Consider the following 12,601-nt stretch of genomic DNA (forward strand, 5'->3'; position numbering starts at 1 on the left):
GTCTTTTCTCATGAATCAAACCAATTTCATTCGAATCAGAGCAGTGGTCTTCTAATTCATGCTTATCATGTGTGCTTGAATAGAGACATTAGAGATGGTTTTGAGGTGAAGATTCCTCTTAAGAATTTAATGCTTGTTTGGGCCACTTAGTCATCAGACACATTTAATGTAGTCCTATCCGGAGAAGGAAGGTTGCAGATAGCCTCTAATGTGATTGATAATTGATGGTGCTAGTACACAAACATCTTGACTGAAATCTTAAAAAAAGAAAAGAAAAAGGAAACTACGGTTCAAGGGCAATTTTATGCACTTGTCAGGTATTTGACAGACATACCTGTAGCAGCTGGATTCGCGAGGATTTGCCGTGCTGTACATCTCGCAATTGATAATTGGCATTGATGCGAATATATACGTGAAGTTTTTAGTAATTAAATTTAGATAAAAAAATTCTATCTGGGTTTAAGGGTGATTGATGTTGTGTGCTTGTGCGAAGTGGTCTAGAGACATATCTGATGTAGGAAGAGTTGCAGTGCCGTCTCTGGTTGATAATCGACGTTGCTGCTAATATTGTATATAGTGCATTCGGATTCTGAAATCTATATAAGGTTTAGGGATAATCGTTGCAAAACACAGGCTCGTTCAATGCCGGTTATTTCACAAAGCAAAATAATTGAACGCCTTGTATTCGAGCAGGACTTTTGGCAATGGCACTGCACCGTTTCATACTCTGCAGGCAATGTTGCAATAGCTACATAAATAATGGTAAGAATAACTCGCTCCGCATGTTTTGCAGTTGCATAAAATGCATTCGCTGTAGCTGAACGCTTCCTGATAAGAAAGGAAAAAAAAAAAACTGAGCAAGGTGCAGAAGCACTTTATCACAAAATATGGATGTTCACATTGCTTATCGGCTTACTGACAGAATTAAAAAAAAAGTACTATTGTAAGCCAGGTAATGACACTCTTGAAGTTTGAAGCTGTTGATATGGTTGTAGCAGGTTAAACTTCTAACCATTGAGGGGCACAGCTGGAGGTTTGCTAGTTTCTTGGCACTGGAAGCATCCTTTTTCGAAAATTGACGCACCTCTCCAGCAATTGTTTCATCAGAGGTGCTCTCTGAGACGTCTATACCATTGCCATCAGCAGCACCGATCGCTGTAATTATTATTAACCTTCCTAGGAAAAAAAAAAATTGCTTCGCACTCTTTAGGAGTACTATTACCAACAGTCTGACAGTAATAAAACAGTTAAAAAACATAAAAATAATCAGGTGACGTATTTTACAGAAGTTAATTGCGCATGTGCCCGTCTCCTCTTCCCCGGCTCATCGAGATGTTGCCGCTCCAAGGTTTGTATCGTTTGTTGTAACCAAAATGAGCAGGCAAGCGGGTAGTTAGGAGCGGCCAGCCCGCCCCCATAGCCTTCCTGTGAAACTCCTTGGTCGTTAAGAAACTGTTTGTAGTAGCTGAAAGCTTGCTCTAAATGGAGCCGTAAGTGGGCTCAACTTTACAGTAATGTCGTGCCATCTTAAATGTAAGTGAACAGCAGTGATCGCTTTGGAATGCAAGGTGAGACGTTTATATATTGGACAGACTTGAGCACTGCATTTCGATTAAACATCTGCTGACCATGCTCACCAACCACATTGTTGTCGCCAAGACTTTTTATTCTCCGGGCACACAAGTTCTGCCCAATAAAATGTTTGATTCTTACACTTACTCTTTCGGGCTAGCATTTGTTTCAGCACCATAACTATCCTACAACTATGCAGCAGATTGAGTGACAAGCAAACACGTCAATACAGCATCATAATCATTATTTTATTGCTATATTAGAGTGCTCATGGTAAAACCATGATAAAGTACTTAAAAAGCAGTGGCATGCGAATTCACACATAATACGACGAAATCAAGCCAACCTCACTATGGTGACCAATATATTGACATTTACTAAGGAGCAGGCAAACAGGAGATATGGCAGTGCCTTTTCGCCTTGGTCAGTAGCGTCGTGCACAATGATATATACAAAATGTACAAATGGAATGCCACTTGTATGACCATGCGTGCATGGATGCACGCCCGATCCATTGGAGGCACCAGCTAGTGGGCGGCCATAGCATGTTTTGGCTTGAGGGCTAAGTGAGGCCCCGGGTCACCATGACTCTGCAGTTTGCCGCGTACACTCCAGGTTGTGTCGCGGCCGCGGCTTGAACAGCTCCCAGAGCCGCTCGAACTCTTGTGCGTATGCGTCCACCAGGTCTGGCTCGCTCGTCATGAGCAGGTTCTCGTGATTGCCTGCGGTAGAAGACAGGGTGAAGAGAGAATGGCATGATCGAGTTGCCTTCACTTGGTCTCTGAAGGCATAGCTTTCGAGTGAAGCCCCACCTTGACGGGCGACATTGAAGCAGGGAGGTGGAAGAAAAGAAGGACCTAATGAGGGGAGGCCTATCTACACTGAATGCAGAGAGAAAACAGAGCCGTGAGTGAGAAAACTAAGGCAAACTAAACGGCTCCACATTTAATAACGACCATACAAAGCCAAGCAAAAGCCACAGAGGAAATCAACTGTTTAATCCATATAATGAAATTAGAGCAATATTTGTGATAATATTCATATTGTTACCGAGCAAAAAAAGAAATGGAAGAAAAGCCAAGTTGCTTCTGGTGGAAGTCGAACTCACAACCACTTCATGACATGAGATACTCTACCAATTTAGCTATAGCATGTAGCTTTGTTATTAGTTCGATAACAGTAAAAAATGAAACACTTAATTTCTCCCATGTTTTCCTTGTCTTCATGCAGAAATCATGTTATCTTCACTCCCTCCAAGTGAAATGTGGCATACCGGCCTCTTTTCTTTCCTTCCTCCATGATAGTGACTTATATTCTGCATCTTGCAACAACCTTTTCCTTTAGCCAAATGCAGTGGTGCAATGCTCTTGTTCCGTGGGTTTACGAGACGTTCATTGTGAGGGACACGTCTTCCCATTATTTTCGTGGGTAAAGCCATTTAATTGATTTGTGAACCATGGTTAGTCATGCGAAAAGACAACAATGTTTTTCGCTATTTACCGGAAATTGTGATGTTGGAGGTGCAGGAGAGACGAAAGGGGAGCATTTAGTACATCAGTGGTTACACCGACATGCACTTTTAGAAGCACGTTCACAGTTCAGTCCAAGTCAGCCTGAAAAAATGGTGGCCCAGGAAGCACACTGTCAGCAAGGCAAAGCAAGAGCAGGGCGGGCTAGTTGGTGCGAATCCATGAATACTTTGTTAAGCGCAAAAAGACAGACACAAGAAAGACGACAGGACAAGGCGCTGGAAAGACGACGGACAAGAGCAGGGCCGGGCAAAGGAATACGGTGGTCGAGGAACATGGAGGCTCAGAAAATGCACAGGGGTGGTTGCGTGCAAATGCTCCGGGTTAATTTCCAGGTGCTGGGTTCGCTCCATCAAAAGTCAGCGGAGTCAAGCATTCGCTCAATTAGGCGCCACTATGAGGCCAGAGAAGATCCTCATAGTTCGTGATTTGAGAAGCAGCCTGTTGTGTGAAAAATGTGTACCATGGGGATGTGCTTCGGCCAACAATCAATAAAGAAGCCCCCCAGTGTTTCTTCCAGTTGTCGCAACCAAATTGCCAGCAGCAAGTGAAAAAAGTTCTGGCAGAGCCCATCTGGTGACGACTGTCGGTGTTGATGCAATTGGCATTCGAGCAATGGAGAGACACACTGTATTGCCACCGCTGAAACATGTCATGCGTGAGCTGTGTACTGCCAGTCGGGCTCCTCTCCTGCGCTTCCCTCTTAAAACCCCTTGATAATTATGAAAGTAGCGACACTCTCCTCCTCACGGCGCTTTCCTCCTCAATTCTCCTCGCCCGCCGGCTGCACAGGGCACGCTTTTCCTCCTGGGCTCCCGCGGACGGGCCGCAGGATTCTATGGAAGTGTGTTATTTTGGGCCAGTTGCGCGCCTCAGTCGGGTTGAATATTTTGAGAAGTGCTAATAACAGCATCGATAATGCTGGAGGCAGCGTTTATGAGGAGGTTGGTTTTTTCTTAAAGCCGCATGAACGAGGTATACCGATGTAAAGGGAGCTTTGAGGCGAGTTCTACACTCCAGACAATTTTTCTGCCACATGATCAGATGCTTTACTTCGTGCGTCTGATCTAGTATTGCTTGTGACACATCCCTTTGTGTGTGGCTCATTAAGCGAAAGCCTTAGACCTCTGTTTCAAGTCCCGTTGTGAGCTGCAGAAAATATCACGTGACCGAAGGAAGGCGGGAAGTGAACCAAAGCATGTGCAGACGCGTATAAGAGATGATTAATGATTAGCAAAGTAATGATTGATTAGTGATAGGATTAAGATGAATTTGGGTGTATTAAGGAGGATTAAGGTGGATTAAAGTCGATGAAGGTGCATTAGGGTGAATGAAGGTGGATTAAGGTGCATAAAGGAGCACTAGGTTGGATTAAGGTGGATGAAGGTGCGTTGAGGTGCATTAAGGACGATTATAGTTGATTAGGGTGGATTAAAGTGCATGAAGAAGGATAAGGGTGGATTAAGAAGGATTACAGTGCATTAAGGAGGATTATGGTAGACAAATCGGTCTTAATACTCAGTGAACCCTAATTCACCTTACTCCACTCTAATCCACCTTAATGCTCCTTCATCCACCTTAATACTCCCAATCCACCTCAATACAACCTAATCAACCTACATCGCCCCTAATGCACCTTAGCCTACCCTATACAGTCTCAATCCTCCTTTATGAACCCTAATCCATCATAATCTGCCGTAATCCTCCTTCATCCACCTTAATCCTTATTCATGCACCTTAATCCAACTTAATCCTGCTTAATAGTCCCAATCTACCTTAATACACCCTAATCCACCTCTATCAAACCTAATCCAGCTCCATGGTCCCTAATCTACCCTAATCCATCCTAATCGGCTTTAATCCTCCTTTATCAATCCTAATTAACCTTAATCCACATTAATCAACCTTTATCTACCTTAATCCTCCCTAATCCTTGTTCATGCACCCTAATCCACCCTAATCGGTCTTAATACCCTTTCATTACCCTTCACCTTAATCTACCATAATCTGCCTTAATCCTTCTCCACCTAACTTAATCTATTCATGCATCTTAATCCTTCTTAATGCACTCTAATCCATCTTATTCTTCTTTAATACGCTCTAATCAACCTTAATCCTCCCTAATCCACCTTATGTCAATCACTAATGATTCATTAATTAACTTGGGTAATCATTCTCTTATACAGGAGTGGACATGCCTCTGGCCTTCCATGGGTCACGTGATACTTCCAGTTTACAACGCGACCTTGAAACAGAGATCTAAAAGCTTTCGCCTTAAAACTTAAAAAAAAAAAAAAACTCAATGTTGCTTAGCTAACGCTCATCACCTGCAATGCCACGGGTATACTTGCCACTAATTTTTTCAGGGTGCAAAGCAGAATCTATAATGCTGCACTTCCGACTGAATAACAACAGTTAGCAACGTGCGAGGTGATGGAGCCGCCCCAGAATATTAAGCACACTGAGGAAAACCGCAACAAAAATGCTGGTGAGCAGGCCGGAAGAATGAGGAAAAAAATGCAGCATTGGGATGCTTTGCTACGAGCTACTATAAGAAAGACGCCTCAGCTCGCAAACAATGCTGTTTTTTGTCGGAACAAAGTTCTTTCGGACCCGCCGTGGTTGCTCAGTGGCTATGGTGTTAGACTGGTGAGCACGAGGTCGCAGCATCGAATCCCGGCCACGACGGCTGCATTTCGATGGAGGCGAAATGCGAAAACACTCGTGTACTTAGATTTAGGTGCACGTTAAAGAACCTCAGGTGGTCGAAATTTCCGGAGTCCTCCACTACGGCGTGCCTCATAATCAGAAAGTGGTTTTGGCACATAAAGCCCCATAATTCAAAGTTCTTTCGCCCAATGTCATGCAGCCACTGCTTCCTGCGCAAGCCATCATGCTTTCCTTGTGGTACTATAAAAACGGCATAACCATCTTCAGTCTTCTTGCTGCAGTAATATGCGCAACAGCCCGGCATAGCACTAGCACATAGAGCAGGAAACACAGCGTACAATGTTCGCTACGCTGAGCTAAGGCGCCGAGCCAGCTGTGCTCAGGAGGAAAATGGCATTAACGAAGAAGAAAAACACAAGCAAAACCAAAGATCTGCGTGTTTCCAAGGGCAACGGCAGGGAGACCAATCGTCGTGCAGAAAAATGGGGGCAAAACTGGTTGCCGCGGGGGAACGCGGAAGGGGTGAGGAGGTCGCGCGGCGGCGGCAGGTTCCAAAGAGTGTCGCTACTTTCAAATTATCAAGGGGCTTTATTCCCTCTGGTCATGCTACGCCATCTAGTGGCAGGCGCACAAATTCTCCCTTCTTTTGTGTGGTCTCCCAAGACTGCACCGGTAGTGCACTGGTGCATGCTAACGCCAACAATGAATCCCTTGGCGCTCAGGGTCTATAGTGTTGGACTGCTGTGCTTAAGGAACCTGTGTGACACGGGTTGGAATGTGCCCAGCACTGGAGAAATTTCAAAGGACTTTTTTTTAATTGAAAAGAAAGCAATGTGAAGAGGCTAGGTAGATAGACACATAGCGGCTAAAGAAGGCTAAGAAAGCTAATAGTATTAAAAAATAGTGCAATGGACTCTTCGGACTAGCCACTTGCGACCAATCAAAGCAATACGTTACCAGTGACTGGTCATTGTGGCCTGGGAGTGTTGCAGCAGCTGCTGTCAGAAAGGGGGTTCGAATGTGAACTCGAGCAGCAGATAGCCTCGTGCAGCCACTGTGGTCCAACAGCTGCGCACATACCTGTGATGGCCTGGCGTGTCCAGTTGAAGGAGCCACTAATGAGCACCTCCCGGTCGACCAGCGCAAACTTGTGGTGCATCAGGAACGACGTCTGGTTGTTCACCCGCACGGGGATGCCTGCACACCAGTGTTGTTCAATGTCACATGGTGCCAAGCAAAAATATAACTGACTCTTTGCTGAGCAGTGAAAAGTCATCACAGACTTTCAGAGGACACTGCCAAGCCAATGTAGCAAACTTGGTACGAACGAACAAGTTATGAACACAAGGCATCCTCAAAGTTCCAAGCTCTATTAAGACTGCACTGTAAGCACAACCGTAGCCGTATTCTTGCACTTGCAACAATGCTTGGCAATTTCCATATCTGTTGTTAGTACCTGTACCACCTATTTGAGGGCAGTAGAGTGGAGAGGCATTTCTCACGAAACTCCCTGCGACAAGAATTACCAAGGAGAGTTTACCGAAGTGTACCGACTATTCAGCCAAGGGGTGGTACTGCATTCCACTCAAAGTTGCGAAAGACTGCCCCTCGAGCACCGAAGAGCTGCCAGTGGGTCACTTCGCCTGTAAGTCATTGCATGCAGGTTCTCTTTTTTCTTTCAACATCTCTTGCCTACTCACAGGAAAAGCACCTGTTCTATTACCACACTGCACAACCAATTAATTTTTTGAGTTATGACAAAAGATATTTGAGTGCATTTTTAGTATGTCACTAGCATTTGCCATGACTAGCATTTAGCATTTGCCTTCATCTCAGTTTGTAGCGCATAGCTCACAAGAGTGAGCAGAAACAGCAAACAGCCAGTTGCTGGAAACCATGGCGACCGACACGAAAGGTACAACAGGGGACAACCAGCATAGCTGCAGTTTGTGGACTTGTGTTGGCCCACTTGTGCTGGCCCTTCTGTGTTTGAGTGACAAAATTCGTTTTGTATGAAAAAGAGTGCAGTTCCAGAGGTCTGCACAACTAGACATTTACTAATACCATAGGCCAATGGTTACTGGCACCTTTTCTACAGGCTTAGCTGTACATCAAAGTTTCTACACTCTAACCAGGAGGATGGTGTGCAGGAAAGTTCTTATGTTTTGGGACAGGTGGGCAACCTTTGGGGTTGTTTGTTGGTTGCTTTGTGTGATATATCTACAGTGGCAAGAATGGACACGCAATGTGAAATAGACATGCGCTTAACATCAACGACTACAGATGGTACACTCAACTTGTTCTTGCTACACTCTGAACTGGTGTCCCTACGGACGGGCACCGGCTTCATCAGAAACCTGCAGGACACTAGCTCGCTGCCAAAACAGCGATTCAATATGCAAAGAGTAGCAGGCTGTCCTGCTAACCACAGAAGTTGGAGCTTCTTGTGGTAAGGAGGCGCCAAACCGAGAAGGACGTTGATGACATCAAGGTTATTCTCGAGGGGCACGAGATCAAGCCAAGGAAGTCCCCCAAGATCCTGGGCCTGAGCATCCAGACGGATGGCAAGAACAACACAACTCACAAAGACTTTCAAACAAGTTATGCATATGATACGCAGGGTCACGAACTGACACAGAGCCGTGAAAGAGTGCGACATGAGCAGGATAGTTCAGACCTTCGTCCTCTCGTGCATAAACTATGCTGCTCCTTATCTCACTTTGAGTAAAGCAGAACGAGGTAAGCTTGATGTGCTCACTAGCAAGACACTGAAAAAAGCACTTGGATTACCTGTGAGCACAACCACAGACAAATTGCTCTGTGCGGGTCTGCATAACACCATGGAGGAACTCATTGAAGGACACTTGTCAAACCAAAGGGCAATGCCAGCTCACACATAAAACGGCTGCAAAGTGCTGTTTAAACTCAAGTGCATTCCGCGAGACCAGCCTCAGCTGCAGGTGATCCCGTAATCGTGGTGTCAACACATAATTGTGCACCCGATTCCTTGAAACATGCACACAAACCACCATCAGGGTTGCAGAGAGGAAAGAGCAAATGCACTAAACAATCCATACTCCCAAATCCCTATGACTACACCGATGCAGCCAACTATAGTGGCAAAAGAGCCATGGTGGCCGAGGTGATGGACAGGTGCGAGCACCTGACCAGCACCTCCATTCCACAAACAATGGCAAAAGAAACAGCAGAAATTGCCATCATCATGCAAACCAGAACATCAACCATAGTTGCGGATTCACAAGAGTCATGCCCCACAGTTCCATGTCGGGCTCGGTGGCACCCACGATGCTGCACATCCTACAAAACAAGGCACGAGACAGGAAAGCCCACGTCTAGTGGACCTTGGCCCACTCTTCCGTGAGAGGCAATGGACACGCCTATCCCATGGCCCAAGATTTCACCCACCAGGCCACAAAGGAGACACCAGAACCCACACCCATTACAACCTACCAAGAAATTAAACAATACTACAGGCTCAGTAGAAGAACACTCATCGCACCACACCCAAACGTCACAAGAGCCAAGAAACCACACTCATATTAACACAGACTAACACATTTCCCCATCCAATCAGATTGCACCTGCTATTCCCCACACAATGCAATGCCCAATGTAAATTCTGCAATTAGCCAGGCACTCTCAGACACATCATATGGCAGTGTGTCAGCAACCCAGACCTTCCACCCCCTTTCCCTCACCCCGAACAGTAGGAGATACTGCTGTCCAGTTACCTACCTCAAGATCAACTGCTGGTCGAGAGGGACGGTCGAGCCAAGATGGCACATGGCTATCTGTAACAAGGATCTACCCCATATACTGAACTGCTCCATAAAAATATGTTTTGTTTGTCTCGAACCAGTTTGAAGCAATGCAGGAACCTCTTGTCATTGGACTCAGAGAAAGCATACCTGAGCTGAACATTCAGACTGATTCAGCTGTTTCCATAATTGGAGGAGTCAAGTGACCAAAATTCTGTCGGATCTTGGTTGCGCTCCCGAGGCAAAGGTCATAATTCTCAAAAGCGACCAGTCAATTAAATGAACCATAAAGCTCTGAAAACGTACCAAGAGCAGCACTGGGAATGACAATGGCAAAAACCACCATAGCCACTCATCAATCATGCATACTGTGCCAAACCTGCACCTCTAAATAAGATACAATCTTTTGCTTTTAAAGAGAGAGAGAGAGAGAGAGAGAGAGAGAGAGAGAGAGAGAGAGAGAGAGAGAGAGAGAGAGAGAGAGGGTTGTAGGAAGAGGCCCTCGCACATTTTCCACATTCCTTTTGAATGCCCAAGGCTTCAAATATCAGTACGCATCTCTTCGGATGACAACTGCCAATTGTCGTAGATGTGTCAATTGATCAGAGCAGCCTTTCGTACCGGCTTCGCGTAACCTGCCGATTTGTGAGCCGGGCGAGTCGGATCCCTCGGCCTCGGTGATGACCCGTACGGTGCGGCTGCGCTGGTGCGTGCTGAGGATGGCGTCTCCCAGGGTGTCGCAGGTGATCATGTAAACGCATACGTCGAGTGTGCGCTCAGCTGACGTGAGCGTGTGCACCAGCGTGCGCAGCGAGGTGCGGCCGTGCAGGAAGCAGCAGCGCGGGTTGCCGCACGTGTCGGAGTCGTCGTGCGTCGCCTTAGGGCAAGCCACGCCACGGTCGGGGAAGAAGATCACCTGCAATTGAGGCATGCGCCGCGGAGTGAACACCTGTGTTTTGATCGCTAGACAAACTCGAGCGAGTTCGACGTCAGCGTCAGGGTAGATGTTTACATGTTCTCGTTAGTGTGCGCTGTTTTCATTCTAAAAGCTCATATTCTCCATGGTGAGCTGTGGTCACAGGTAACACCAGCATGACGGCCAGTGGACGCTGTGGCTGGTATTGTTCCCTAGTCCACTAAGCCCCAAAGTTCTCATCAATGTGACTATTCAAATAGAGCGCCGAAGCCGTTGCCATGGCAACGTATGACGCTAAATCTGAACGGCTGCCAGACCAATTGGCCAGACCGTCACAACGTGGTCACTCGCAACAGCGCTACTCACAACGCTCACAACATGGTTCAGCCCGTCAAATCCTTTTGAACGAATACAGCTCAAAGGTGTTGCTCCTTAAGGTTCCATTATACAGAGCAAATTAAGGAGTCAAGCAGTTTTCTGCTAGCAGAAAATGCTGCAAAGCCAGACGAGGGATAAATGCAATCTCCGGGCGAAACTTTGGGTAGGAAAAGTTTTCAAAGGTTTTTATGCTGAACGTTTGCAAGTCAACTAAAATTCGTGAACACTCGATCGTAGAGTACACCTCACCTGGTTGCTGAAGGCAGCGGCCTTCCTGCTCTGGCGTCGCTTCCTCTTACACGTCGCCTTCCTGTAGATAAAGTATACGATCTCGCTGAGCACTGACAGGCCAAAAGCGACGGCCAGCGCGTCCGCGACCCTCATTTTGCGACGACCTACGGGCCGCGCGACATATTCACGCCGCAGAACGCCTGTCTACCGGTGTCTTTATTCTATGTTCACGCGGTGACGCGTTCTCGCAGCCCGCCCCGCGCAGCCACACGAGCACATCGAAATTGGATTTCACCGCTCTTTCTGCGCACGCGCGAGGAGCACTAGTTGCGAGAGAGAAATGTGGGGACTTTTGGTGCTCAAAATTTCTCTTCGCCTAGGTACTACGGGGAAGAAAGTTGTTAGCTCCGTTTGTCCCTAGCCGAGCTTGCAGCACAGAATCGACAGGATCCGTGGGCGAGGTGAGTTTGTTGCTATTTTGTTGCAACGGCAGCATATTAAATTTTGTAGTCGCAGGGGATACGTTTGGAAGTGAGGTGTCTTCTCGAATGACTTTAGTGGCAAAGTATTACGTCGTGCCGATGCATTGTTCATTAGTGTCGTTGATCAAGGTCAGCATACCACGCACTTCAGGGGAATCGCGGGAACGGAAACAGTTTATGAATTAACTGCCGTGCCGATGCATTAGTTCTTAATGTAACTGAGCATACAACACACTTGGAGATTCGTGGGAATGGAAATTTTGTACTCTGTATGTGTATGTGTGTACTTGCGTCGCCATGCGATCGAGCCGTAGATCGTTGTGAGAGCTGTACAGCCACACTGGCAAAACACTACGCCCTGCGGATGAATACGGAAGAAATGTATGCTAAAGAAAAATGGTCGTCATGCAACTTCATAGCAGTAGACCTTTGTGAAAGCTGTACAGTAACACTGATATTGGCTAGTACATAATCCCGGCTGTTACAATGTCTAGCTCATATAAGGGGCGCTCTATGTGGACGAAACAAGGGCTCAGATCGCTACAACCGCATGCGAAATACTCTGAATGCCTGCCAGTACACTTGTTCGGCGTCTCCGTGCTTGTACTGCGGCAGGAGACGTGACGGCAAGTGGGCGCGTATATCACAGTGGCCGCTTTCCACTCTTGGTATACTTTGCCGCAATACAATGCGCATGCTTCATTGCGCGACACTGGTGCCCTGCAGCGAAGCTGGCTTTAGGCAAACGGCATTATGCAACGCTCGAGCCATCTTGTCCGTCACTGCGGATAGAAAACGCATACACGTTCAACCTATTTGAGCTGCATCATTTTGTCGATGTTTACCCCTCTATACTAAATGAAGAGGATAACGTACGCCAGTGTGGGTTATTTAAAAGATTAATAAAAAGCCCGGTAACATATGTGCTGTCAGTGAAAAAACACTATTAATGCAGGTCTCCACGCTCCTGTAAAGAAAAAAAAAGATGCAATTCAGTGGTGACCCTCTGGAGGTGGATCCGTACCTATGTAAGCACAGCCGGCT

At 46.5% G+C, this 12,601-nt stretch overlaps 1 protein-coding gene across 1 annotated transcript; it reads right to left on the minus strand.

Moving 5' to 3' along the window:
• Nucleotides 1-1,799: 1,799 nt before the first annotated feature.
• zuc (Mitochondrial cardiolipin hydrolase zuc) lies at nucleotides 1,800-11,345 on the minus strand. Its single transcript, XM_075702202.1, has 4 exons — nucleotides 11,094-11,345; nucleotides 10,172-10,466; nucleotides 6,852-6,968; nucleotides 1,800-2,294 (listed from the first exon to the last, which is right to left on the minus strand). The coding sequence occupies exons 1-4, from the start codon at nucleotides 11,226-11,228 to the stop codon at nucleotides 2,152-2,154; spliced, it is 690 nt and encodes a 229-aa protein (XP_075558317.1). The 5' UTR covers nucleotides 11,229-11,345; the 3' UTR covers nucleotides 1,800-2,151.
• Nucleotides 11,346-12,601: the final 1,256 nt, after the last annotated feature.

This window comes from Dermacentor variabilis, chromosome 8 (assembly GCF_050947875.1).
Source record: "Dermacentor variabilis isolate Ectoservices chromosome 8, ASM5094787v1, whole genome shotgun sequence".
Taxonomy (NCBI): domain Eukaryota; kingdom Metazoa; phylum Arthropoda; class Arachnida; order Ixodida; family Ixodidae; genus Dermacentor; species Dermacentor variabilis.